This window comes from Clarias gariepinus, chromosome 1 (genome assembly GCF_024256425.1).
Source record: "Clarias gariepinus isolate MV-2021 ecotype Netherlands chromosome 1, CGAR_prim_01v2, whole genome shotgun sequence".
Classification (NCBI taxonomy): Eukaryota; Metazoa; Chordata; class Actinopteri; order Siluriformes; family Clariidae; genus Clarias; species Clarias gariepinus.
The window spans coordinates 32,930,362-32,958,232 of NC_071100.1; the positions used below are offsets into that span (position 1 = coordinate 32,930,362).

The 27,871-nt window shown below is 37.2% G+C and overlaps 1 protein-coding gene across 1 annotated transcript; it reads left to right on the top strand.

The window, feature by feature from the left end:
* Positions 1–660: 660 nt before the first annotated feature.
* Positions 661–27,845, top strand: frem1a (Fras1 related extracellular matrix 1a). The gene is made up of 37 exons (XM_053496868.1): positions 661–730; positions 5,680–6,029; positions 7,855–7,949; positions 8,074–8,387; positions 8,541–8,737; positions 8,855–9,178; positions 9,436–9,544; positions 9,665–9,796; positions 9,904–10,248; positions 10,341–10,483; positions 10,705–10,901; positions 11,641–11,731; positions 11,816–11,983; positions 12,122–12,330; positions 12,482–12,575; positions 12,667–12,919; positions 13,074–13,274; positions 13,726–13,911; positions 14,683–14,879; positions 16,702–16,924; positions 17,036–17,180; positions 18,118–18,259; positions 18,433–18,628; positions 18,787–19,051; positions 20,195–20,612; positions 20,935–21,136; positions 21,304–21,448; positions 22,703–22,832; positions 23,065–23,137; positions 23,295–23,444; positions 23,596–23,807; positions 23,906–23,953; positions 24,837–24,998; positions 25,109–25,240; positions 25,354–25,469; positions 25,564–25,649; positions 25,786–27,845. Exons 2-37 carry the CDS (start codon positions 5,787–5,789, stop codon positions 25,986–25,988), a joined length of 6,546 nt encoding a protein of 2,181 aa, XP_053352843.1. The 5' UTR covers positions 661–730; positions 5,680–5,786; the 3' UTR covers positions 25,989–27,845.
* Positions 27,846–27,871: the final 26 nt, after the last annotated feature.

Consider the following 27,871-nt stretch of genomic DNA (forward strand, 5'->3'; position numbering starts at 1 on the left):
TTGTTATTAATCAACCACCCAACAAGTACAGTCTAGAATGTTATTCGTCTTAATTAGATTTAGATGAGCTAGTAACTGGCAGGGATTTATAAGCCGAAGTTCACAGGAAACTGATCTCAGCAATGTGTGTAGACAATTGTTAGTTAAATAATAACTTACTACGATTACATTGACTTAATTTGCTTTAACTTTAGTTGTTGTGTTAAATTTGCAATGACTTCCACAATACAACCCTGTCTCATGGCCTGAGTGGAATTCATTCAGCATTTAAACATGTGTTTCCATAGCATTAAACTTACAGTAAAGTTAAAATGTGTGTACGCTTTTTGCTTGCATTCCTGTTCAGTAATAATGAAAGATCCTTCAGTCTTCAATTATCCAATGGTGCAATCCTTTTCACATCCTGCAGTCCTGAAAACATTTACTATTTTGTTCTCTTTCATCTTACATTGTCTACGTTTGTGTCTCTATTCGGCTCACTTCTGTGTTTTTCTTTGTTAGGAGACTCTTTACTTCTATGTACTCCTCCCTCTGGACTCTGTGAAGTGGGACAACATCTCTGATTCCCTCCCCTGTGCTCCCACAGACTGCCTCCTCCTTCCCTCCCTCTGTCTCTGTGTAAGCTGCTCGAGGCACTTTGCTCAATTAGACAGTTGCTGTGCGAGGTAGAGGAGTGCTCTGGGGCAGTGGAATGTTTTTTGGAGATAGAGGGTTGCTGTTTGTGCTTTAGGTAAGAACACAACTGTTTGTTCTCGTGTCCATGTCTTAGACTGTTAAATGAAGGCATAATGATGAAAATTTATTAAAAGGCAAGGGTTCGAAAAGCCACAGGTCCATTGACAATGGTCAAGCAGAGACTTGTTGCTTGATATTGTGATAAAATAGAAAGCTTATACAAGCTAGTACAAGAATAATAGAAAATGTTCTCATACTATTTGCATTTTTGTCATTTAAATCAGTGTTGGCTATTAACTGTCTGACAAAAAAATACAAGGGCTTTAAAGATACATGCTAAGATTATTTCCTTCTTTCTGTTACTTTAACCTCATTGCATGTTTACATTCTTTTTTTGTATCTATTTTTGACTGCCCATGATTTCCGTCATTAAGTAGTCCACTTCAGCCATTATAATACTGACGTTCCCAAATTTGGAACACAGACATTTTTTAGCAAAGGACTAGTTCCATAAGGTGAGAGTCAAGTGTAAACATAAGTAGTATTCTTAAGACAAGTATACAACCTCCACTTGGATTTGGTTCTGGCCAGAGAAACGTTTTGCCCAGGAGTCCTTAACATTTCTGCACGCTGGACACATTCGGATATTCTGCCAAAAATGGAGACTGAGGCTATTTAGAAAGAGAAGAAGCAGATTACCCCCCTATGCACCCCTTTGTGCTTTACTCATCTTTGCTTTGGAAACAGTTGGCTGTCTGGGACCCTGTCATTAGTGAGATGAGAAGCAGGGCTCAGCACTGTGAAGAATAGGCTTCCGACTTTTCAGGCTCCAGCCGTTGTCTCCACTTGTTCCCAGCTGTAGACAGAACCCGCTTGTCAAGATAGAAACACCACATGTTCCAAAATTGTATATGCTGGACCTTCTAGTTTGCTTGGCTATGATTTCAAGTATTCAATGAATTCTTCTTTGAAAGTAGTGTTCCATGATGCTTAAACCTTTTTACTCATAATGTATTAAACATATTATTAAATCAGAATTGCAAAACTTTCAGTCAAATAAGTTTAATTACAAAAAAACATTATAAACAATATTTTTTATTCTTTTTTTTTTTTTCAAATATATTTTGATGTCAGACACACTGCCCCAGATTCTTGAATGGAATTTGAGGTTAAGATGTGACAGTTCAGAGAGTGTGCAGACTGCCGGCCACCCACTCTGCCTGCCTTTAGCTTTGAGCTTAATCTCATTATTAATCTGAACCAACATGCATGTAAGAACACATGAAAATTTGTGCATAAGGGCAACTGTAGTGATAGGGTCTGCAGTAGGTCAAGCAAGTTACAGTTCCATTTGTGTGTAAAATATTTTCATTTTCCATTAAATACACCTAATTTTAATATGTTGGCTTAATATAAGCAGATAGTATGAGCTGTTCACTATTGCTATAATGCTATAATGTTGCTTGGATGTGTTTACAGTATCTTTTTTAAAGGATTTTTTTTTACTATATAACTTTACTAATTTTGATTCAAATGTTAAATCTGCTTTTAAGCTTTTTATTTAGTAGGAGGTACATTTTAGTAGGAGGTACACTCATGAATAGTTTTTTAAATAACTGCCCTATGAAGACCTCAAACTGACTTAAGCTCATGGAGTCATTTTAATGAAAAGTTGTTGAACTTCGTCCAAACCTTAGTGAAATCACCCTAAACAAGGGGAATGGTATAATCATAGACGATGGCTTTACATGTCGAATCTTGCCCTGAAGAACAATGTTTGTGGTTTGGGAACTGTGAGATCTTGTTGTGTGATCAGGTAAAGTGTTGGGAATGTAGTGAAGAGAGGTATTGTGTTTTCTATTAGACAGCACACCTGGGCTATGGACTTTTCTTAATAATCTTTTTCCTCTTATAGTATGTTATTTTTGCAAAAAAAAAAAAAATTGGTTTTATTTTGGACTTGTTAGTCAGTGTAATTATCTGCAATAATTAGAGCCAGTATTTAAGAAGATCCTCATCATATTTATTTATCACTCAGCATAAGAAAACACTAGAACTGGTAATAGCATTCATATTTTTAGAATATGTTTTATTATATGTTGCCCAAATAAGATATTTTCTTTAATACAAAAATCACTTAATGACTATAAGGGCTCTACCAAAAATAAAAAGTGAAAGTGGGCATAATTTTTTTTATTAACTGACACAGGCCGTTCATCTTCATCACATTGTCTTCATCACAAGTGATGCATTAGCACCATCGTTGAAGCAAGCCTTAAATCTTTTAAATCAACTTTAAAAATCTTTTTTTGATTGTGTTCTCACTGCATGAACTGTCAAACTTTTTCATCTATCTGTGCATGTTGCCTTTGTCAATTGTGTCATTTCTGTAAAACACTCTGTATTGCAGTGGGAGACCTTTAGTGATGACGAAGAGGGTTTTTAAAAAAGTTTTAAAAGTTGGGTTAATGGATGGTGCATTTATGGCTTGTGATGGAGACTTTGCTGAGTTGTAGTATAATGTATAGAGGAAGAGTTATTCTACTGGCATGTGCAATTTGAACGACCTGTGTCAGTAAATGCCCATTTCTGCATTACTTTCAGTACAGCCCTTGTAATAAACATTTTCAGGTTTTGGCGCTGATTTTTGATGCCAATGGCCTGTTTTAAACACGTATGGAGTGATGTTTATTTTACAGCAAGCCCACAGATTGATTAAGGGTAAACATACTGCAATATTATCAGAGAGGACTTTAAAGGTGGGAAAGGTCCCTCTTTTAATCTGCCCCAAGCACAGAATGGAATTCAGCCCTTTTTTTTGTGAATACACACTTAATCCTCTGCCTGTTTCAGCATCCTGGCCTCCAGTGCTGGGTAGGCTCAACTTTCACTGGGTCTCCACAAATTGCCCTCAATGCTTATCATGTTGGACTTAGTCTAATGTTTGTTTGCAGCTTCTCAAGGATTTTTTTCTTATACCCATAGTCAAATTCTTTGCTCTTTCTGGATCAAATATTATTTTTCTACAATGGGTGAGGTTTAACTGAGTTATAATTTGCTTTCCTAGGCCCAGCCAAAATTTAAATTTGATTAAAAGATGTTTTGAAAAGATTTACAAGGCCTCTTAGTGTTGTTATCTCCATTAGCATCCCCCACTTAAAACAGAAATTCTTTTCTATTTAAGACCCCTAACCAAGGACTCTGGTTCGAACCACATTTTTGGCATTTCATCCTATCTCCGTCTCTCATCTTAAACTAAGTTGTTGAATGAGTCAAATCTGTTGGTCTCCAGGGCATGCTGTGGTTTCTTGGACTTCAGCCATTCCAGCTTCATGGTAGTTTTTTGGTCCAGTCATGTTGCTTTCCATTAAGTATAATAAGTCTTGGTACTGAGCAAACACGATTACAGAGGATCCCTGTATTTGAGTAAATAGTTTGAAAAGCAGCTGTAAAATATCATATATGGACCTTGATCTTTTTTTTATATGGTAAGTCTGTGGTATTTTTCATATATAGCAGATAAGGTTAGAAACCTTAAAGAACATCTTCTTGAAGTGCTCAGAAGGATTTGACCCCAGGTTGGCCAAGAGAAAACAAAGTGCAAAAAATCTCTGATCCAAAATTTAGTCAAGTTGATAAAATCTAGTCTAGTTTACATAAATACCATCAGTGGCATTGCTAACTATTTACCATTTACAAACGATCAAAATTATTATATTATAAAAATAATATTAGTTTTAAATTAGTAATGGTATTTTTTTTGCCATAAGGTGACTTCAGATGTATGCCATGCGTGTGATCAGCCAGGTGTTAACATGTGCATTCAAGGAAAAGTATGATGTCATTTAAAGGAAAGACTGGAAGTGAGTATAATAAAAGTTTGGGTTTAAGGGAATGTCTGTTTCCCAGTATCAGGCATGATTCTGTTCATTTAAAAATAAATAACCAACACATTCGAGTGTTATGGGATTTATCACAGATGGACCATGACAAGCATACTGGAAACTGAACAATACATGTTGCTTAATGTCTTACACACATCATTTCCTACCCAGTAATTCACAACATACTTTTTTCATGGACAGCATTTACATGAGTGCCGAACTTTCAGTCACTAATACACCTTCAACAACTTTGAATGTTCTGTGATAAATGTCCACCTCAGTGGAATAACATTTTAAACAAATTATGTCAGATTGTTTTGCATGGCATCTGTTTGTTTTCCAACAACTATTTCATTATCACTGTGGATTTAAAATAAAGTAAAACATTATATAGACTACAGTACATTCGTATCTTGTTTAGAGTAACTGTAGGAGAAAGCAGCTGTAGCATACAACTGGAGTGTTTAGGAGAGCAGTAACGATATCAAGCTTCACAAAATGACTTCCACATGATAGACTTTTTTTTAACCTTGAAACTGTTAAGGCTTAAAGCTAATATAAATCTGTGTCTAAAGCATGTAAACGCTTTAACATGGATAATAATAGTAATATAATTCTGACATTGATATCATATTTGCAAATATCAATTGCAATATCTATATTTGTACATCACTGAAATTAGACTGTGTAGCAACAGCAAAAAGGAAACCATTTATCATGTCTTTTGGCAGTTAACTGTAGTGGGAAAAATTAACCTTATTTACAGTAGCTGTTTTTTCCTTGTTCTGACAGTTTAAACAGCCTTCTTTGTGTTGATTTTAGTCTACTGTAGGATATGAGGTCAAAGGATATTTTTGAACTTGATGTATTACCCCATTGAGATTGACTTGTATTTTTTCCGGTGTCTCTACAAACATGTCAGGGAACAATGCTAATGAAGTATTTTAATAAAGCCATGTTTGTAGAGAATACAGGAAACAATTGGAAAGCCATTGCTTTTTACTGGTTTATTTATTATATGTATTAAAAATCCCTAAACACCTCTAATATTGTACTTCTGTATGAAACACAGCAAAATATGCTCTAAGCATAAGAATTGACGCTTTTCGTTTACTTACAGATCTCCCCAGAACATGTAAGAGAACAGGGGTATAAATCATCCATTGTCAAACAAACAGTCCAGCTGAACTGAAAATGCATGAGGGTTTTTAAACTCACAAACCAAGAATGCTTCTTCAAAAGTGGACTTGTCTGTGGCCCTTTTGGTTCCTGGTTTTGCTGGGACATTTGCATGATTGCATGTGCTCTCTGGTGAAGACCAACCATGGCCTGCGGGTGAAGAGAGGCCAGTCGGCTTTCTTGCAGGAAGGAGACCTACAGTTCCACATACCCAGAGAAAAGGATGCCTGCAAGCTGGAAGTGGTTCTGAATGAGCCTATTACTCAACGTGTTGGCACACTGTCTCCTCAGGTATTAATCCTGCTTTTTTGCTCTCTATTTCTATCTCAGAAAATATTGATTTATGCTTGAAAATTTCAAGGTGAATATCTAGTCCAGCTAATTATTAGTTTTGCCTTAACCGAAGAAAAGTTGTCATTTTTTCTCAGCTTCAGCTGGCTAAATTTATCGTTTTTTTTTTTTTTTTTGTTGCTGTTAACATCTGGAAGTGCAAGACCCACAGGCATACACAAAACAGAGACATTTTACAGTAATCTTCAATAAGTAACTAAGCAGGGATAAAGTAGGAAAAAATGAGTGGCCCTGTATTAACTTTAATTGTACACATTAGATAATTACTTAAGTGTTTCTTTAGATATTAATGAGAAACTAATATAGTCATGTAAAAGCAAAGACATGATAATGTACTACTAATAACTGGGTATGTGATAGTTCTTCAGGAGATACATACTGTATATATGTGAGATACTGTATACATTCATACAGTAGTAGTATAGACAAGTAGTTTTTTTTTTAAGAATCACACAGTGGTTTAGTTCCCATCACGCAAGTATGCAACATGATGTATTGTTTGAGTCATAATAAATCACTGAACCAGAACAAACCAATTTATTATTACTGAGTAATTACCCAGTATTCATCTGTAGTTATCATCAGTCATCAGTTGGGTGTTATTGTTGTATTACTCATGTGTTTCTGTGTTTCGTTCCTGCATGGACACCTATGATTTATTGAAGAGTATTGTAAAGTGTTAACCATAAAACTAAGCCTGTTAATATAAAGGGTCAAACATAAATATGAACATACCCTGCTTGCCTGTGTAAAAAAGAACCTGTTTCGGATTTAGTATAGTTGAAATAAGGACACTACAGGCACAATTGACACGTCCTATTTAAAAATCTGCCCATCTGTTTCGACCTACTGTACATTCAGTATACATAGTGAACCTGGAGTAGAAATGAGAATGTGGTGACAGATTGTAAAATGATACAGAGCCACGTTTGCTGTAATGTTCTCTTTCATGGTTTATTTGAAAAAATGAAAATACATTCATTCATTATCTGACATCTTTCACTTTCTCCCCCCCCCCAAAAAAACCTTTCACTTTTTTTATGTTTCGAAAAAGTCTGCAGAGCTTGCCTATTACTTAAGGTTGATTTTCAAATGGGAAGCATGCATGTATGACAGGGTTGACAGATTGTTTCTGGCAAATTTGGATTACTTTCATCTCATTTGTAATAAGAAATTAATAAATGAACTTGGGCTGATGGATATAATTTGATGCAACATAACCACACTTTAAAAAAGTTCACAGTCAGATGAAAATGGTTAAAAAAGCTAGTTTAATGCATCAGGTGTGTCAGTAGGTGCATGATGTACATACCAGGCTCAAGGTGAAGAATTCCTAACATGGTGTGCAACAAGGCTCAAGCAGTGATATCACATAGAAACATCAGTTCAAATTGTATGTCTTTATGTGATATTACTGTTGGACAATAGATGGACAAGTTACATTGCCCAGGCATTTTTTTCGATAGGAATGAACATTAAGGCATTTTCTTTTCTCTTTTTTAAGTTTAAATGGTATAAACAATAATTAATGTCATTGTTCCCATATAGTGGCCACAAGCGATTTTACCTACAGTTGAAATATAAAAAATCTTTTATGTCTGCATCTTGTTAAACACCAGATGAAACACCACTAAAGCTTTTTGGGCCCTTTTTGCCCCTTTTTTACAGTATATGACCAAACCGTACCACAGTCACAGAAACTGGTGTAAAAATTAAATGGGCTTTTATGTGAATTTTAAATGAATTTCTTAAATACTTTCATCAGGTTTTTGACTGCCACTATTTGGCTGATGAGGTGAAATATACGCATAATGGTTGTCCTATTTTAAAAGAAGATACTGTCAGACTTCGATTGTACAGGTATGCCTTTTGTCTATGAATGGTGTAATATTGAACCGTGACAAAATTAATTATTTTTTCACTACCTTTATTGGCCTATTATCTTAATTTGTAGCAATGTACCTAAAACTTTGTTATACTTTAGATTCACAGAGACAGAGACATATAGTGAACTCTTCTCACTCCATATTGAGATCATGGAACCTGACTGTAATGTTATAAAGTTGGGACCACAGACATTGCACGTTCCAGAGTTCTATGGTCTTTCCAATATTCTTGATGGTAATGTGATGTCCTTCCACTATGAGCACCGACCCAATATAGAGTGTACCATTAGGGTGATGACACCAGATTCTGGTCTACCTGGACATGGTCAGCTGGTCACTGGTGAACCTGTCAAGTTAGAAGGGCCAAGAGGAGATGAACCAGATAGCTTTGTGTCAGTTAGACAACAATTAGGTATGACATCTTTATACTCTATATAAGATATGTACAATATAGGCTACTACATCTGCTGTTTAGATACAACACAGCTTTTGATAAAATTAAGTATACATTCAATCCACGTTCTTTATTTTATATGATTTAATGAACGTTTTTACACTTTTTCAGAAAATAAAGCCAGAGCCAGATGCAAGAGTGAAGACTGTTTGAAAGGACTTAAACTAGTGACAATAACAAAAGTGTCTTGTGAGGAATTCCTAATAATGGGAATCCGCTATCAGCATATCGATCCTCCATCACCTGATATTGATTACATTGCTGTTAGACTGGACCTCACAGATACAAGGAGCCAGAGTATAATCCAGGTACTGTATATATGACAAAAGCATGGACCACATGGGCCACTGTACAACAATCAGTTGTTCAACTTATTATCTTATAAAACACATTCTGATTTTAAGTGCTGTGTTTTATTTATCCAGTCAGAGCAAGCCTGGATCCCAGTTGCCATTAAAGGCGCAGTTCCCAACCAGCCCCCAAAGCCTGCTTTCATGTCCATGTTCATCCTGGAAGTGGATCAATTCATCCTGACTCCATTGTCCACAGCCATCCTTGATGCAGTAGATGCTGAGACCCCAAAGAACAGGCTGGTGTTCAATATCACCAAGCTTCCCAGTGAGGGATTTATTACGCACTTGTCTGATCATACCAAGCCCATCTCATCCTTCACCTGGGTGGACCTCAATGAAATGCTTATCAGCTACCAGCCTCCCAATTCCAGCCATACACAACGCAGAAACTATGAGGTAGCTTCTACTGTAGACAAAATACCAACTTCATCCATAAAAGCATATTTACTTACTATTGGGATAATGCTGCTGAATAATGTAGAGAGTATTTTCCATCTTAGTTATTTAGGTGGTTGGGTGGTTAGTTACCTGTTCACACATTTATTTTTTGCACCCTTTTGATAGGATAACCCTCTGGTATATAGTTCTACATAGCAATGACATATAACTTTTATATAACTAACTGCCTATAATTAATGCCTTCTCTCAATTAGGTAGAGTTTGAAGTCCATGATTTCTACTTTGAGAAAAGTTCACCTATTATGGTACATGTGTCAGTCAGGACTGCAGACACAAATGCACCAAGAGTGTCATGGAACATGGGTAAGCATTTAATCCTGTTTGAACATAGGTTAAAGTATGCTTGTGAACAGTTTACCTTATAACATTATTATATATCATCCTGATCACATTATTTTGAATATAATGCTGAAATTTCCAAAGGTCTCAGTCTTTTGGAAGGTCAGTCTCGGGCCATCACATGGGATCAGTTGCAAATCGTTGACAATGATGATCTGAAGGCTGTACGAATCATAACTGTGGATGGCTTACAGCATGGAAGACTAACTGTCAGAGGTGTGTGATGATAGTTCATTCCTCCTTTAATGGTTGATACAATTATCCTGAAAAGACTTTAATCTCTTTTATTTCATTAGTGGTTAATTAAAACTAATATATTTAAGGTGGAAAAGGGTTCATGTTCACTATAAGTGACATTAAGGCTGGAGTGGTACGCTATTACCATGATGACAGTGATACCACCAAAGACTTTGTGGTCTTTCGGATCACTGATGGCCGCCACCAGACAAGGCACAAGTTCCCAATTAACATCTTACCCAAAGATGACAGTCCACCATTCCTTATCACCAACATGGTCCTGGAACTCTCTGAGGGACAAACAGCTCTTCTTAGAGGTTCTATACTTCAAGCTTCAGATATGGACTCCAGTGATGACTACATCATGTTCAACATCACTAAGCCTCCTCAAGCAGGGGAGATCATGAAGTTACCAGGCCCAGGAATTACAGGTTAAAGGGACTATATTTTGTAATCCACTACATTGCTTTGTCTTTGACATCTACTTATGCTGTCTAATGGGGGATTTGTGTTTTCCGTGTAGGTTATCCTGTGATGCGATTCCTACAAAAGGATCTCTTTCATTCCATTGTTTACTACAGGCACTTTGGCAATGAAGTATTTGATGACTCTTTTGAAGTGGTGTTATCTGATTTTCATGATCCTCCCAATCTCTCAGAGCCTCAGGTACAGTGTAATTTGTTGACACATTCAACTCAAATCCAGCAATCTGGTAATCCTGCTATCACTGACTCCAGACACATTAATTAGTTGATAAGACCTCTACTCCCTAATGTGTCAGTTCACTTTGTATTTTATCTGAATTATCTGGATATTATTAATTTCCCATGGATTAACCAACCAACCAACCAACCAACCAAATAACTAACTAAATTCCCCTTTTTCAGGTTATTGTGATTCAAATACAACCTGTCCCAGATCAGCCACCTAAAGAGGCCCCAGGAGTAACTCGACATCTGATTGTCAAAGAGACAGAAGTGGTTTATTTAACCAAGCAGCAGTTGCACTTTGTCGATGTAGAGTCACCAGACTGTGAGCTTACCTACACTGTTACCACCCCACCTTTCTACACTACCATTAATGGGTAGGCAGTAATGGATTTTTAAAAAGATATCATAAGGTCTTGACTTGTAAGGTCAATATTATGTTAGCAGGTGCAAAACACTTTAACAGATGCAACAGAAAATTATATATATATAGGCATACGCATTAATCTGAATACAGTAGCGTTCAAAATTTTATATACAACCATGATAAATATAAAAGCCACTGTAATATTGAACTTTTAGTCACTTTTATATATTTTTTTCTTTTTCTGGGAAAGAAAATAATGATTGTACATACATAATTCATAAAAGATAATATGTATTTATATGTTTTATTTTTATTATTTGCTGTGTTTGTTTATTATTATTATTATTATTATTATTATTATTGTTAATAATATTATTATTAATATGATAACCATATCCCGTATCTCTCAGAGGCCCTTGGAAACTGGCCAGTTTAAATTCTGTGTCCACGATTCGATAATGATAATAGTATGATTATAGTTATGTGTACTACTTTCTCTTTTTTATAAAAATAATAATAATAATCATAATAGTATTAATAATAATAATACTCTTGTAACTCTGCAAATAAATTTACAAGAATAACTACATAACAAACTAAAAAAGCACAATGCTTTTTCCTTCTTTGATCTAATGACATCTTGATCGTGTACTTTTTGGTTTTTAATTTACTTTCATGTTTGGGTTCTCCATTAAAAATTACTTGAGAAATAATTGAGTAAAAATTTGCTTACCTACCTATTTTGCCAGGGCACATGATGCAGGGCGACTATTCCTGGTCGACAGCATCCCAAAATTGGCTAAGGATCCCAATGTGCCTGTGCTTAGGCTTTTTACACAGGTTAACAACTTTTTTTTAATTCTCCCTTTTCTCATAGTAATTTAGAGGGATGCAAATGCTAACAACTTTTTTTCTTCCCTCTAGCATGCTGTCAACTACATGAAAGTGGCCTATATGCCTCCTATTCAAGATATCGGGCCTTTTCCTCAACATATTATGTTTGTAGTGTCTGTAACCAGTGAGCACGGCCGAACTACCACTGGAATCTGTTTCAACATCACAGTGCTTCCAGTGGACAACCAGCTCCCGGAGGTAATCCAAAACAATGTGATTAGGCCACACAGTTTGTTGGACCAGCATATATTAAATATACATTCATTAATTATTTATATAAAATATTTTCTGCAATGATAAGTATTCAGTTAATGCTTTGTTTTATTTAAATATTAGGTACACACAAATGATTTGATTGTGGATGAAGGGGGAAAATGCTGGGTCAGCGCAGCTCAATTGCACCTGACTGATGTGGATTCTCTAGAGGACTCGTTACATGTGGTGCTGAAGAGAAAGCCTCAGCATGGGGAAGTATATCTGGATGGAGCGCCCTTGGGACAAGGCCAGACCTTTACTATTAGAGACCTGAAAAGCCTAAAAGTTAGGTCAGACATTAAAGCATTTTAATCACCAGTATCAATTATTAGTAGGAGTTTTATTTTTTTCTTCTTTTTTTTTTTTTTACTTAAACATTTTGTTGTGGTTGTGAATGTATTTTCAATATGTGTGATGATGGTCACGCATTTATCCACACAGATACCACCATGACAGTTCAGAGACAGAGGAAGATAACATTGAATGTACAGCCACAGATGGGGTGAATTCAGTTGACTTCATTTTGCATGTAAAGGTAAAATGAATCAACAAACCATGCATTAAATCAGTTACTTAATTTGATTCCTAACTGATACCTAACTGCATGACTTTATATTTACTGACAGGTAACACGAGTTAATGATGAAATGCCAGCACTGGTGCCAGGCTTGAAGACCGATCTAGAGTGTGCAGAGGGACAGGAAGTGCTGATCACCATTGAGTACATCTGTGCAACAGATGTCGATAGTGATGACAGCAAACTGACGTATCTGATTGCTCGTCAGCCATATCATGGTGTAGTGCTAAGGAATGGTATAGTGGTTGACAGGTTCTTTCAACAAGACTTAGAAGCCAGGATCATCAGCTACAAACACACAGGTGCTAAATCTGTAGTATAAAAACTGTTTCATCTATTATTTTCCAAAAGCAAAAAATATTATCAAAAAGTATTTGTCTGTATGTAAACTCATCAGGATGTTATGGTATATGAAATGAGAATACTTACTAACATACAGTAAATTACATTCCAAAGGCCTGGAGGTTGGATTACTTCCTCGTCATGACACCATCACGTTCGTGATCTCTGATGAACAGACGGATCCAGTTTCTTCATGCTGCTTTGACAGACCCCAGTCTAACACACAAACTAAACATCCCCAAAATTCCTTGCTAATCTACGACCTGAATATTACTGTTTATCCTGTGGACAACCAACCACCGTCTATTGTTATTGGTATACCTTATTTGATCGATTCTAAGTGCATAGCAAATGATTTAAGCAGACCTCACAAGATAGAAAAGCATACTATAAAGTAATATATTTTATTATAAATAAAGCTAGATAGACTAATAATCAGATATCATTTATATTAACCTAGATTAGATCAGATTAGATTAGATTAGATTAGATTAGATTAGATTAGATTATGTTGTATTTTCATTGTGCAAAGTACAGTGAAATGCAGTTAGCATCTAACCAGATGTACATAGGTGGCTTATTAACACTAAATAATGATGTGGTAAAATATGGTTATGGGTTGTTTGTACAGGGGTAGGAATGTCTTATATACAGAAGTTGCAGTAGATATTAAAAATAGGATATATCAACATTTTAAACAAGAAATATGAACATTTACTATAATATTTGTTTTAATTTTCATGATAAATAGTTTCTTTCTCCACAGGTGAAGTGCTTCAGGTGGATGAAGGAGGCTCTGCGGCTATCACTGAAGTACATATAGGAGCCTCTGACCAGGACACTACTCTGGAGGAACTGCTTCTTGTATTGGTGTCCCCACCACAGTTCGGCTATATTGAGAACATTCTGCCTAGTCCAGGGTTTGAAAAGAGCAACATGGGAATAAGTATTGGTTAGTGCTCTCATTGAGATGGTTTTTAAAATCATCTACGAGGAATTATTTAGAGTCTATTTTCATTGCTATTTAAGAAAAAGTAAACTCAACTTTAAATTTACTTAAGTATCAAAAGTACTGAGCATGTCTTAGCTCACTGTCACCTTTAACTAATAGCAAAAGAGTCTCTCTCTCTCTCTCTCTCTCTCTCTCTCTCTCTCTCTCTCTCACGGGTGATTCTAGGCTTTTGTAATTGGGGGAGGGGCACAGGGGTACCATGAACCAGTCAGGGGGAGCCAATCATATTTCTGGGGGAGCCAGTGGCACCCCATGCCGCCTCTCTAGTATCGCCCCTGCTCTCTCTGTCTCTCTGTCTCTTTCTCTCCTCTACTTCCTTCTCTCTCCTATCCCCTTCCACACTGTAAAACTGTGTAAAACATACAGCTTTTTCACTATCTGGAACCACCTCCACTTTTACTTTTGAACACCTGATACATATAATACACATTAGTACACCTGCTGAGCATTTTCCGGAGGGAAAGCAAATCACACAATTATGTATAATAGTCAGCAGGGGGCAATGTTCACACAAATGCTACACACGACTGTGGTTATGCAAAGCAATGCCATGCACAAATGTAGTAAATCAGGTATTTGTTCTATGATGTAGTGGAGTAAAATTAAAGAGTATGCGCTAATAAAATTACCCAAATAAAGTACAAACCATTCTTAAGTACAATATCCTCTGCCTTCCACCTCTGCTAACCAATACTGGTGACTGTCTTTCAGCCTCTTTTTCCTACAGGGATGTTCTAAATGGACACATCAACTATGTGCAGTCCAGACACCAAAGGACTGAGCCCACTGCTGACCAATTTATGCTATACATCTCTGATGGTGAACGCCAATCTTCTGCAATCCCATTCTACATCATCATCAAGCCAACAAATGATGAAAAGCCAGATTTTCTAGCAAGGAACATTAGTGTGAGTCTTAAATAACTGCTAAAATAGTTATATGAAACATTCAGTATTTGATTTTTCCCATGTCTAATGTGATGATAGACTTGAAATATGCAATTTATAGATTATGTAAAACATATAATATTATATACAGTGGTGTGAAAAACTATTTGCCCCCTTCCTGATTTCTTATTCTTTTGCATGATTGTCACACAAAATGTTTTTGATCATCAAACACATTTAACTATTAGTCAAAAACAACATAATTGAACACAAAATGCAGTTTTTAAATGAAGGTTTACGTTATTAAGGGAGAAAGAAACTCAAAATCTACATGGCCCTGTGTGAAAAAGTGATTGCCCCCCTTGTTAAAAAATAACTTAACTGTGGTTTATCACACCTAAGTTCAATTTCTGTAGTCACCCCCAGGCCTGATTACTGCCACACCTGTTTCAATCAAGAAATCACTTAAATAGGAGCTACCTGACACAGAGAAGTAGACCAAAAGCACCTCAAAAGCTAGACATCATGCCAAGATCCAAAGAAATTCAGGAACAAATGAGAACAAAAGTAATTGAGATCTATCAGTCTGGTAAAGGTTATAAGCCATTTCTAAAGCTTTGGGACTCCAGCGAACCACAGTGAGAGCCATTATCCACAAATGGCAAAAACATGGAACAGTGGTGAACCTTCCCAGGAGTGGCCGGCCGACCAAAATTACCCCAAGAGCCAGAGACAACTCATCCGAGAGGCCACAAAAGACCCCAGGACAACATCTAAAGAACTGCAGGCCTCACTTGCCTCAATTAAGGTCAGTGTTCACGACTCCACCATAAGAAAGAGACTGGGCAAAAACGGCCTGCATGGCAGATTTCCAAGGCGCAAACCACTTTTAAGCAAAAAGAACATTAAGGCTCGTCTCAATTTTGCTAAAAAACATCTCAATGATTGCCAAGACTTTTGGGAAAATACCTTGTGGACCGACAAGACAAAAGTTGAACTTTTTGGAAGGTGTGTGTCCCGTTACATCTGGCGTAAAAGTAACACAGCATTTCAGAAAAAGAACATCATACCAACAGTAAAATATGGTGGTGGTAGTGTGATGGTCTGGGGTTGTTTTGCTGCTTCAGGACCTGGAAGGCTTGCTGTGATAGATAGAACCATGAATTCTACTGTCTACCAAAAAATCCTGAAGGAGAATGTCCGGCCATCTGTTCGTCAACTCAAGCTGAAGCGATCTTGGGTGCTGCAGCAGGACAATGACCCAAAACACACCAGCAAATCCACCTCTGAATGGCTGAAGAAAAACAAAATAAAGACTTTGGAGTGGCCTAGTCAAAGTCCTGACCTGAATCCTATTGAGATGTTGTGGCATGACCTTAAAAAGGCGGCTTATGCTAAAAAACCCTCAAATAAAGCTGAATTACAACAGTTCTGCAAAGATGAATGGGCCAAAATTGCTCCAGAGCGCTGTAAAAGACTCATTGCAAGTTATCGCAAACGCTTGATTGCAGTTATTGCTGCTAAGGGTGGCCCAACCAGTTATTAGGTTCAGGGGGCAATTACTTTTTCACACAGGCCATGTAGGTTTGGATTTTTTTTCTCCCTAAATAATAAAAACCATCATTTAAAAACTGCATTTTGTGTTTACTTATGTTATCTTTGACTAATAGTTAAATGTGTTTGATGATCAGAAACATTTTGTGTGACAAACATGCAAAAGAATAAGAAATCAGGAAGGGGGCAAATAGTTTTTCACACCACTGTATATTATATCATATAATACTACTGCAGAAAATGCTGTCAGTCTTTTTCATAGTGACCAATATGGAGATTTGTTTTGCAGGTCAGAGAAGGAGATATGAAGGAGTTGGATGCCTCCATTATTAATGCTGTGGATTTAGATGTTCCAAGCGACCGATTAACATTTCGCATCATCCAGCAGCCCCAGCATGGGGCTATCATGGGTGGACTTCATGGTAATGATGTGGCCCATTATAAAAGATCTATCCAGAATCATGGAACAGAGGTTCAGATCCAGGTTTTCACCATGGAAGATCTTAGAAATGGTACAGTCATAAAATTAATGAATGAATGGGTGTATGAAAATCTGATGATTAAGGCATTCTTTAACACTTACAGCTAATTAAAGTTAAAGTTCTTGGTGATTATTTTTACAGGTTTGACACTAATGTATTTGCATGATGACTCAGAGAGTGAGCAGGACAGCTTCATCATCCAGTTGTCTGATGGAAGGCACCAGCTCCAGAGGCAGATATCTGTCAAAGTGATGCCCATCAATGATGAGAAGCCCTGTGTCATTAGGTGATTTATAAAAAAACATTACTTATAAAAGTAAAAAGTAATTTTTCAGCTGATGTAATTACTGCAGGTCAGAAGGTAGGTAGGTTCTTCAACACTGGTAACTTAGACTGCGTGTTTAAATCCATATTAATGCAAATTTATTGTACAGGAGCAGAATACACTGTATCCTATTAATACACTGTATAACCATTAGTACATGTATATGGACACCTAACCATTTCACCTACGTATGTGTGGGTCTTCCACAATCTGTTGCCACGAAGCTGAAAGCTCAACTCAATTGTATATTAATAAATAATACATTTGTATGGTGTAAATCATGGAGTAGGAAGACAAACCCTGTTCCAACATGATGATGTCTCTGTCCAGAAAGTGAGTTCAATGAAGATATGGCTTGCCAATGTTTGAGTAGAAGAACTTAAGTGTCCTGTACACAGCCCTGACCTTTATTCCACTGAAAACCTTTGTGATAAACTGGAATGTGAAACTGCACCCCAGACCTCCTCAACATCAGTGGTTAATGATCTCACTAATGATTTCACAGCTGTTTGAGCACAAATCCCCACTGCCATTCATCACCATTCCATTCATCAACTCATACATCAACTGGTGGAAATCCTTCCCAGAAAAGTGGAGGTTATTATAACAATAAAGGGGACTAAATTTGGAATGGGATGTTCAACAAGCACATAAGCACATAAGTGCGTAATAGTCAGGTGTCCACAAAGTTAAAATAAAAGAAAATGTAAAATATATTTTTCCATGGAAATTAAATTGGGTAAAACACAATCTTCGGTAATGCTTAAATAAAGCATAAATAGCTAAATGAAAGTACACAAAGTAATTTTATTTATAGTATAATTGTAAATACTGTAGTATACTGGAATAATTAATGAGCTATTTAAATAACTGAGCTAATAGTTATGGTGTTCTTCAGAAACACTGGCGTCGAGGTGGAACCAGGAGAAGCCAGAATTATTTCCGGTGCTGTTCTAGGTGCTCATGACAATGACACTCCCTCCACTAACATCATCTATGTGTTTGAGAGTGTTCCTATTCATGGCTTGCTTCAGCTTAAGGTCAGTGCACAAAAAATACATTTCTCAAGCCTACATTTCAATTGAACAGATATGATCAATTATTACAGTCTCTGCAGCTTGTGGTGTCTTATAACTAAGTGCTTGTGTGAAATCCCAATGGTATATTCATATAATCACAACCTATTATGTAAACTTCTCTGGTGCCTTCTCAGGCAGGCCTGGAGTGGAGCATACTATCAACAGGAATGAACTGTTCCCAGGAAGCTGTAGATATGAACTTGCTACGCTACCTACACACAGCTCGGGGTGGAGCTCACACACAAGACTTTTTCATCTTTCATCTAGAGGATGGCAGGAACCGTTCTCCTGCGCAACACTTCCACATCTCACTCAAGGAGTTAGAGAAAGGTTTTTGTCTTTAATGTTTTTTTATGTCTTAGCAAGAAACTATGCTACATATATTATTATTATTATTATTATTATTATCCAATGGAATATGTTTAATATACAAATGTGATATTAGTTTAAATCTTGTGTATTCTTATATATTTGTTTTTCTTTGCCAGGAGACATAGCGTTGTTTGTGAAGCCATTGACGGCTAGCCGTGGAGAGCATGTAGTGATCACCACAGACGTCTTGTTGGCTGTAGATGGTACTGATAAGCCAGAAGAGCTGCTCTATGTGATCACTGTGCCTCCAGAACATGGTCATATGGAGTACATCAAACACACAGGCATTCCCATACACTCTTTCAGCCAGCTGGACATAGTGGCTAACCTGGTGTGCTACGTCCATGACAACAGAGCTACTTCACCTAGAGAGACGTTGCAGTAAGGAACACGCTTGTTTTGCCTTTATGGTGCTGATCTGTGATGATTACCTGTATGTTAGGTTCAATCAGTCTAAATAAGGAAAAAAAAAAAAACCCTGTGAAAAAATGTATATAGGCATTGTATATATACATGTATATGCAATGTATATGAATCTTTAGAAATAGCATTTGATCTTTAATTCCAAGATGTATTTTGTAGTGAAATTCTGAGTTGTTTATTAGTTAACAGTTCTTTCTCTGTTTGACTACTTGCTTTGGCCATTAAGCTACTTGCTAATGCCATTAAGCCCTTTTTCATTTCAACCCAAAAACAGGAATGCACTTTAGTGTATCAAACAGATAAGGGTGCAAAGATTCCACTGTCATGCGTATATATCTGTCAGTGACATTTGCTTCATTGTTTCACTCTAATCTTGTAAATCGCTAACTAGCTGATCTTAGTCTCTGTTCTAACAGCTGTCTTGCAGCTGCATTACGTCATGAAATTTTGACTTCAACAATAGCTGTCTCCACTGAGAGAAAAAACTCTTTTTAAATTTTTATGGACCCAAGAGAGAATATTACAATTATGTTTGACTTAATATATTCTTTATATACATATATTCAATTATAACTATGCGATTTTTGTCTGTGATATTAAAGCAACATTAGCACAGAAAATACCTACCCAAATCCACCAGACACCCACCCATCTATCTATAACGGGCATTCAAGCCAAATTGAGACTTGTAATAAAATTTCTCTTGAAAAGAGAGGTTGCTCTGAGTCCACTGCAGTTGTTCCTATGAACACTCTTAAATGGAACACCTGATCCACCTTGTCACCACTGAGTCATTCACAAACACCACTTGCACATAACAGGAACTTTGCTTGGAGTTAGTACCACATAATCCTATACAGTCCTGACCTTACTTTAAGCCATTTCCACATGTTAGGGCCATTAAAGAAGTACCTGGGAGGCCAAAGTTCCAGACGTGAAGCAGACAGTCTGTCTATCTATACAAATATTTTTTAATTGTTAAACTATCAAAGGAATTTTGATAAGAACCCTTGAGTAACCCTATTATTCTGAGAAATTACAGAACCTGAGGAATATGCAAACTCTATGCTTACATCTTCATTTTTCTAAATTGTTTCCTAGTTTTGTCATCAGTAATGGAAAATCCACACGTAATGGTTCTCTGGATATTTCGGTGGAGATGACAGACAGAGTTCTCCCTACATTAGCGCAGAATGCTGGTCTCCAGGTTCCTCAGGGTTCCACTATTACTATCACCACTGATCACCTGCAGCTGTCTGACCCAGATACCCCACCTTATTCCCTGATCTTCATGCTCATGCAGCCTCCACAGTATGGTCAGCTTATTGTGAAAGGGATCCCTTTAGCTTCAAGGAGCAACTTCACACAGCAGAATCTACAGGACCTGGCTGTTGCTTACAGACACTTGGGTGGAGCTTCTCAGATTGACCGCTTTACGTTCACTGCTTCTGATAGCACAGGAAGAGGCTTCCTGCTAGGAGGAAAGGTGCAGACAGAACCAGTCTTCTTTTTTATACAGGTATATGTTTTTTTTCTGTTAAATCTGTCTTATACAATATGTATTTTTTAATAATTACCATTTTAATTTATTAATTTATTATTAATTGATCAATAATGAATTAACCGTCATACTTGTTAGCCTTAAAGGCAATTATGATTATGTTTAGTGATGTGGGACATCTGTGAGAAAGCACCATAAAGAAACCATCATGGTGTTTAAAGTAGTGTTTCAATGAATTGGAAATTCTAAAATCATTGTACACAAGAACTTTCATAAGGGTTCATTTTTGGTCTTCAGGGCACAAATGTATTTTTGACCATCAATTTATGTGTGTGTTCAGATTGAAACACTGGACCAGTCTGCTCCAAGTGTGATCGTGCTTGAGACACTGTGGAAAGTGGAGCTTCTGAAAGAGGGACGTTATGGAATCTTTATCTCATCCAGAGAATTAAAGGCTCAGGATACAAATGCTGCAGATGAGAACCTCATCTTCCACATACTCAAAGCTCCTTTCTTTGGATACTTGGAAAACATAACCAATGGTAAGTAGATGTTGCACAGCAGTTAAGCAAACAATAGCCTCTATGTCTGTTTATAAAGAATCTCAATAAACCTAGAAAGCTGTGAGAGAGTTTATTGACTATGTATTTGGTGTACTGTCTGTAGCATTGATCAAATATCACCTTTGAACTTCTTGTTGTGTCTTCAGGTGCATTTGTTCGGCAGAGGTTCACTCAGTGGGATCTGAACAAGAGGAATATTCTGTACATAATTAACCCTTCCCTGGAGGCCTTACGTGACAGTCTGGAGTTTGCAGTTTCTGACCATCTGGGCAACACTGGGCCATCTCACAAGTAAACTCATGCTTAAAAGCATTTGACACCAAATTAAGCCATTATATTTTCCTTTTTCTGATTCTTGGACTTTAGGGCCTGGTGGGCGTGCGGTGAAATCCAATCAATCAGATTTTTCTCTCTGTTGTAACTATGTGGTTATTAAACACTAGAGGCTTTCTCTGATTTATAATGTTTGTTTAGGATACAGCACTGGTGAGGTCATTATATTTAATTAGTTTTTATCACTGTTGGTTGCTTGATAAAACTAATGTGTTACCAGCTTGCATTTAGGTTCTGTGAGGTACATTTTAAATTGTTTAGTGGTTTAGTACTGTAGGCCATGTCTTGGTAGTCTTCTAAAAAATATCTGGATGATATCTTTTTTTTTTGTATATTCTCTCCAGTTCACCGGTTTTCCTTCCTTGGATCACTTTTGGTATGTCCTGTCCACCGCAGCCTGGGAACATCCCACAATCCCTGCTCTGACCCAGTTGTCTTGCCCTCCTTACAGAGGCTACATTTTCAATATCTCGTTACAATGGCGACTGGAAGCAAGTGAACCTTTTCCCTGAAGTTCATGTGTTGGAATCAAAAAAAGTGGGCAAGCATAGGTATTTAAGTGACTTTGACAAGGGTCAAATTGTGATGGTTAGAGGAACAGAGCAACTCCAACTCTGCAGGTCTTGCGGATGTTCCTGGTCTGTGGCGGTGAGAACCTACCAAAAGTAATCCAAGGAAGGTAAATCGTGAAAACTGGTGACAGGGTCATGGGTGGCCAAGGCATAGGCAGTCTATAGACAAAGCTTTTTGGAGGGAGCTCAGTGTTTTGGAGCTCATTGAAGTGCCTGAAAGGCCTGGAACACTACTGCTAAAAAGTTTGCTTCTTCACGACAAGCTCATACGAGCATTTTGGAATAAGTACTTCGTAATTTTATTGCATATGCTCGTAATTTTATTGCTCTCTGTCGCTTGCGAGGTGTAATTGCGATATAAAAAACAGGACCAACTGCTTGAAGCTGGTGGCCTTTTCAGGAAAAAAGGCAAAGCTAAGCAGCTCTATTTAGACCAGAATTATGTTCCAGGTCACAAACAGAAGCTTGTGTTGCCAGTTCAAAAATAAAAATGCAACTATAACAAGTCTATAAAAATGTTTTAATGATAAAATGCTAAATGACAAAAAAACTAAAAACATCAACATCCATCAATGCTCATCTAAATTAATTATAGTTAGTTAAGTTATTAACTTAGTTAGTTCTGTTTTTCTATCTCTAGGTTAGAGTTCAGCTGGGCCAGTGTAGAGCTGACCAAGACAGAGTACCATGTGTGTGAAGGCAAAGGACCACTTTCTCTTACAGTTCAGAGGAAGGGCAACATGCAGGACTCATCATACGTAATGCTCAAGGTGAGAAAATAGCCCTTTATTTTCAGTTAATAGGTGAAAGTGCAAACTGGCCTTTAATGCACTGTTACTGCTGTTGTTTGTCTTTCGGCTGCTAACGTCAAGGGGTCGCCACAGCGGACCATCCAATCTGCTCGCAACTTTGGCAGTGTTTAGTGCACTGTAACCAGGATGAATCCTGGGGAGCCACTGAACACTTACATAGTTACATAATTATTTGCTTTTCACTCATCAGGTAAAGGAGCTGACGGCAGCTATAGGAAAGGATTTTATTTCGGCTCCATCAACTCTGATTCAGTTTGACCCTGGTACTGTACATTCTCTGGTTTGTTTTTCCTCATAAAAACTTTGCCGTCACCTACAGATACTTTATTATTATTTATAGATCAGTGTCTGGATAATAATATACCAAAAGGTGAACAAAAGGAAAAAAACACTTATCTACCAAGCTTTATATGTTTCCAGGTGTGGCTAGTCGGCAGTGGAAGGTAGAGGTTGTGCAGGATTCTCTGGAAGAAGCTGAGGAGATGTTTGAGGTGACACTGGGTTCTCCTGTAGGTGCAATACAGAGAGGAAACAACAAAACTGTCATTACGATAATAGACAACAAGAATGGTCAGTTCATAACTTAATATTTAAGTTTGAACGCGGTATATGATTTGACAGCTCTTTAGTTGCCATTAGAATGGGAAACTAAATATGTACATTGCCTACATTTTATACATTTACAAATCAGTGCTTATTTAGGTCCTGTCTGCTTCCACAGCACAGTGTGCTGAAAAAGCATCCCCCAGAGGACCAGATCTTGGGGGTAAAGAGGTCCAAGCAGGGCCGTACCCCAAACACGGCTCCATCCAGGTAGAGACTTTACCTATCACCGTGCGAGATGGGGCGGAGACCGTTAGAGGAGATAACTTTCTTCAAGTTATTACCCCTGTCTCCAGGAAAAGACTAAGAACCAATGGCAATGGAAAGTCTGTGAGTTGAAATTCTTCTATGAAAATCTGTGCTTTTCATTTAGGCTGTGTATTTCTTGCTCCCGTGTAATTTGTTTAACAGCTTATCTTCACACACAGATTCGACCTTCTTCAGTTATCCGAAGTGGATCTGATGTTCTTTACACAGTAAGGCAATGTTTCCTGCTTTCCCATGGTTTAACTAATGGATGTCGACCTCAAAGCAGCTTTATTTAACAGTCACATATTTTACTTTTACTTTAACAAGTTAACACAGGACTCAGAGTTCCCCCAAAGTACACCTGTTAATGCTCCTGCTGCAATAACCCTCAGTTTATACCTCAAACTCTCTCTGTTTCACCCCTTCTATAAATAGGATGTTTCAGTGTCTATGTAAATAAGCTATTGCAAAGCCACACCCTGCCAAAAAACAGCAAAGCTGAGCAGAGCTGGGTGGAACTGAGCAACAAGCTGGGGGGGATATCTTCTTATATGAGGTCACATGAAGGGGGCTCTAATTAGCTTGTTTAAGGATAAAAAGCAGGGGAAGTTTGAAAATGACTGAATAGGTGGTGTAGTGGTTAGCACTGTCGCCTTGCACCTCTGGGGTCCGGGTTCAATTCCTGTCTGTGTGCATGGAGTTGGCATGTTCTCCCTGTGATTTGTGGGTTTCTTCCGCGTACTTCGGTTTCCCCCCAGGAAACCTTGTGCCCTTAGTCTCCTGGGATAAGCTCCAGGCCCCCTGCCAAATCTGAATACAGGAAATAGTGGTAAAGACGATGACTGAGTGAGTGAAAAGTGAACCTTGAATATTAGGTCGTCTTTAAATCTGAATTTCAAAGGGAATTCTCTTATCCTGAGAGTGATGCTTTTTCTGAATTGTTACAATCTACAGGTGTAGAAGGATAAAGTAAAACAAACTAGTAAACAATAGTAAACTAGTAAAGTTCATCAGCGATGTTTACACACTTAGTTAATGTTACATCACTGAAGTAAAATGGCAAGTTTATTTACAAAACTTTAAAAAGAGTTTCTCTACACTTTATCACAGTATCATGGAATAATGTCACTGACGGTTGAAGATGAAACTTCGCCCTTGAACTCTGCAAAGAATGCACAAGTCCAGGTAACCAGTAGAGGGCAGCAGCGTTCCCAATTAGTCAAAACCACAAGCCACCTTTCAGCAACTCCTACACGTGACCATCAGGTACAGGTAAGGATCCAGCATGGAGCAATAATAATAATAACAAGATCTGCATGTTCAAGTGCATCTGTGAGCATGTTTACTCAGTGTAATCTATGTATACATGGTTATGTCCATAGAATATTTTCTCTAGGCCTGAGTCTAAGGCCTGCACTCCAGAGCTGGCAGGTTTTCTCCATTTTAATGCAAGTTTAGGTCAACTCCTGCAGTGCAATGGGATCGCTTGGAAACCCTGGGCTGCTACAGATGAGGTAGTCAGCGCAAGACACACATTATATCGTTATATCTCCTCTCATTTAAAAAAAAAAAAAATGTATACAGATTTTTAAATAAACAGAGGATCTGATTTCCTCTACTGTTCCAGGCTGTGAATGCGCAGAAGTGTCCACAGGGTTGGACTTACCATCGCCGCCACTGCTATCTGCTGAGCACAGAGCGAAAAGCCACATGGAGCGATGCTGTGACGACGTGTCGGGAAAGGTGAGGTCACATGCACACCACTAAACCACAACAGATAATACATTTCTCCTAAGTTCTGCCTTCTGTCATCAACTTGAATTGTTACTTCACCCAGCTTCCAAGGGAACCTTGTAAGTGTGCTATCAAAAGCAGACATGGACTGGCTCTGGGACTTTAGTGAGAGAAAGCCCTTCTGGATTGGTAATTTGTTCGGCACTTCATTAATCTCATATGCAAAGTTGTGTAAATTGTGTGAACATATTTATGCTAAGTTGCATCCTAAGAAAAACTGGTATTAATTAAACCCAAACTCTTAAACACATTAAACTCTGTGCAGGTCTGAATGACCGGGAGAATAAAGGCCAGTGGGAATGGGCGGATGGAGAGCCAGTTACTTACACCAACTGGAGGCGTGGTCCACCCCCAATTAGAGTCAAGAGCAACAAGAAGTGTGTTTTGGTTTGGAGGAAAACAAAATGGCAAATCCGGGATTGCAAGAATGGAAAGGGACACAGATTTGTGTGCTATGTAAAAACATGAGCTGCTACTGATTACCAATTAATTTATACCTTCTGTTACTTGTTTACATCATGATATGAGATTATCCAATATATGATATGATAGATATATATTGACTCTGTCTGATATGAATAGCAGATAAACAAATGTTTATCAGCAGATGTAGACATTAGTACCTCCACTGTGTGAAACATTTTTTTTTAATAATCAAAACTAAAGCTAATTAAAATGATGTTTGTAATTAAAAGCATTACTGCAAATGTAAACACTACATGATATCATACTGCATAACGATTTCATGTATGATGATATGTACAGTACATTGCCCGGCCCAAGTCTCACTTGCAACATTCCCTTAACCCCCTTTAGCTTTGATTACAGCACACAGTGTGGTGGTGAATTCATGTGTAAAAATAATTCCTAATGCTTTTAGAATCACACTTTCACAATCTGAATTCTGGAATACTGCTGTGCCATCATCGAAGAAAAAAATCCATAGATATGATAACCTGGTCATTCAGTAAAGTCCAATGAGGGTTCTTATCGCATTGTATGCATATAGAAATATCCTTACTTTGACTATTAAACATAGTTATGGTTGTCACTGGTCAGTTTTTACCAAGTGTTTAAGTGATTCCCATTCATGATTTTATCTGACCACATTTCTTCCACAAAGTTGACCGTTCAGCACTATCCTAAGTTTTGATAATGTGTTAAGGGGTTCTTTATCCAGTTAAAGTACAGTCATTTTAAATCTCCTTACTTTTATTGATTGAGCCATATAATTCGACACTTCTTAACACACACACACACACAGTAGTTTCTGTGCAGAAGTCTTGAGCCACCCCTTATTTTAAATCATTCATATTAAATAAAATGTAATTCTGTAGCTTTAAGGAATGGTAACAAATGTTTTAATGCAACAGGCTGACTAAAGTTATCAGAGAATGAAAATGTAAAAATCAGTACATGTACAACCATAGCAGCCTCCTCATTTCCCCTCGTCTGTTCCAACGACTCGGCGTTCATAGTACATCACTGGTGTACTAATCATCAGCATGATCATCTGCACCTGTTTATCAGTGGCTCATGCCTTTAATTAGATTGTTTTTATGATTAAATTTATACTGGTCAGGGACAGCCAACAAAGCCATATGTCATATCAGTAGATCAATAAATCCTAGCTCTGGCTGTGGAAGCAAAATATGAAGAAAAGAGGGAAGGCCCAAGACATAGTACTGTATTTTTATATAGTGTGCAAATATTTTACTGGATATAAAATTAATTTAAAAACACTATTGTTTAGGTTTATAAGTATGTGTGTTTTTTTTTTGTCCTTGTGTATATGCATACTGTAGTCAAACAGCATTAAATATGTACATTTAAATTGGATTTATGCGCTGGATGTATATTTAAATAACAACAAAAAAAAGTGCATGAACATGTATTTCCCCCTCACTGTATGTGTATTATATACTGTACCTAAGCTTGGGATTTGAATGCATTCTGCGCATGATGTCGTCATAAATAAAAGAGATTTCCCAATTTGCTTGCAGCTGTACCACTGAAACAATATATGTACTAAACCAATATATGATCAGAGGCAAACTGTACCGGAAGTCTTATCAAATTATTTTAAGGCCATTATGCCACGGAATCAGTATTACAATCAAATAAAAATCATTTATTAAACATTTGTTAATCAGTAGAAATGAAACAGCATATGAAAGAAATTACAAATAAAATAAGCTATTTTCAGTATTTTCAGTTTGTTTACATAAAAAATAAGGCACTGTTTTACTAGCGTCTGTCTATTAAATGTACAAAACATAATCATACTTTAACAAAAATAAAATATTACAAAAAAATTTACATTGCGTCTTTGACATTAAAAAAAGACCTAA

Coding starts and splice junctions, on each gene's coding strand:
- frem1a (XM_053496868.1), top strand. CDS start 5,787: ATGCTTCTTCAAAAGTGGACTTGTCTGTGGCCCTTTTGGTTCCTGGTT. Junction 9,797..9,903: donor TGGAAGACTAACTGTCAGAG/GTGTGTGATGAT, acceptor AATATATTTAAG/GTGGAAAAGGGTTCATGTTC. Junction 23,445..23,595: donor GATAATAGACAACAAGAATG/GTCAGTTCATAA, acceptor CTGCTTCCACAG/CACAGTGTGCTGAAAAAGCA.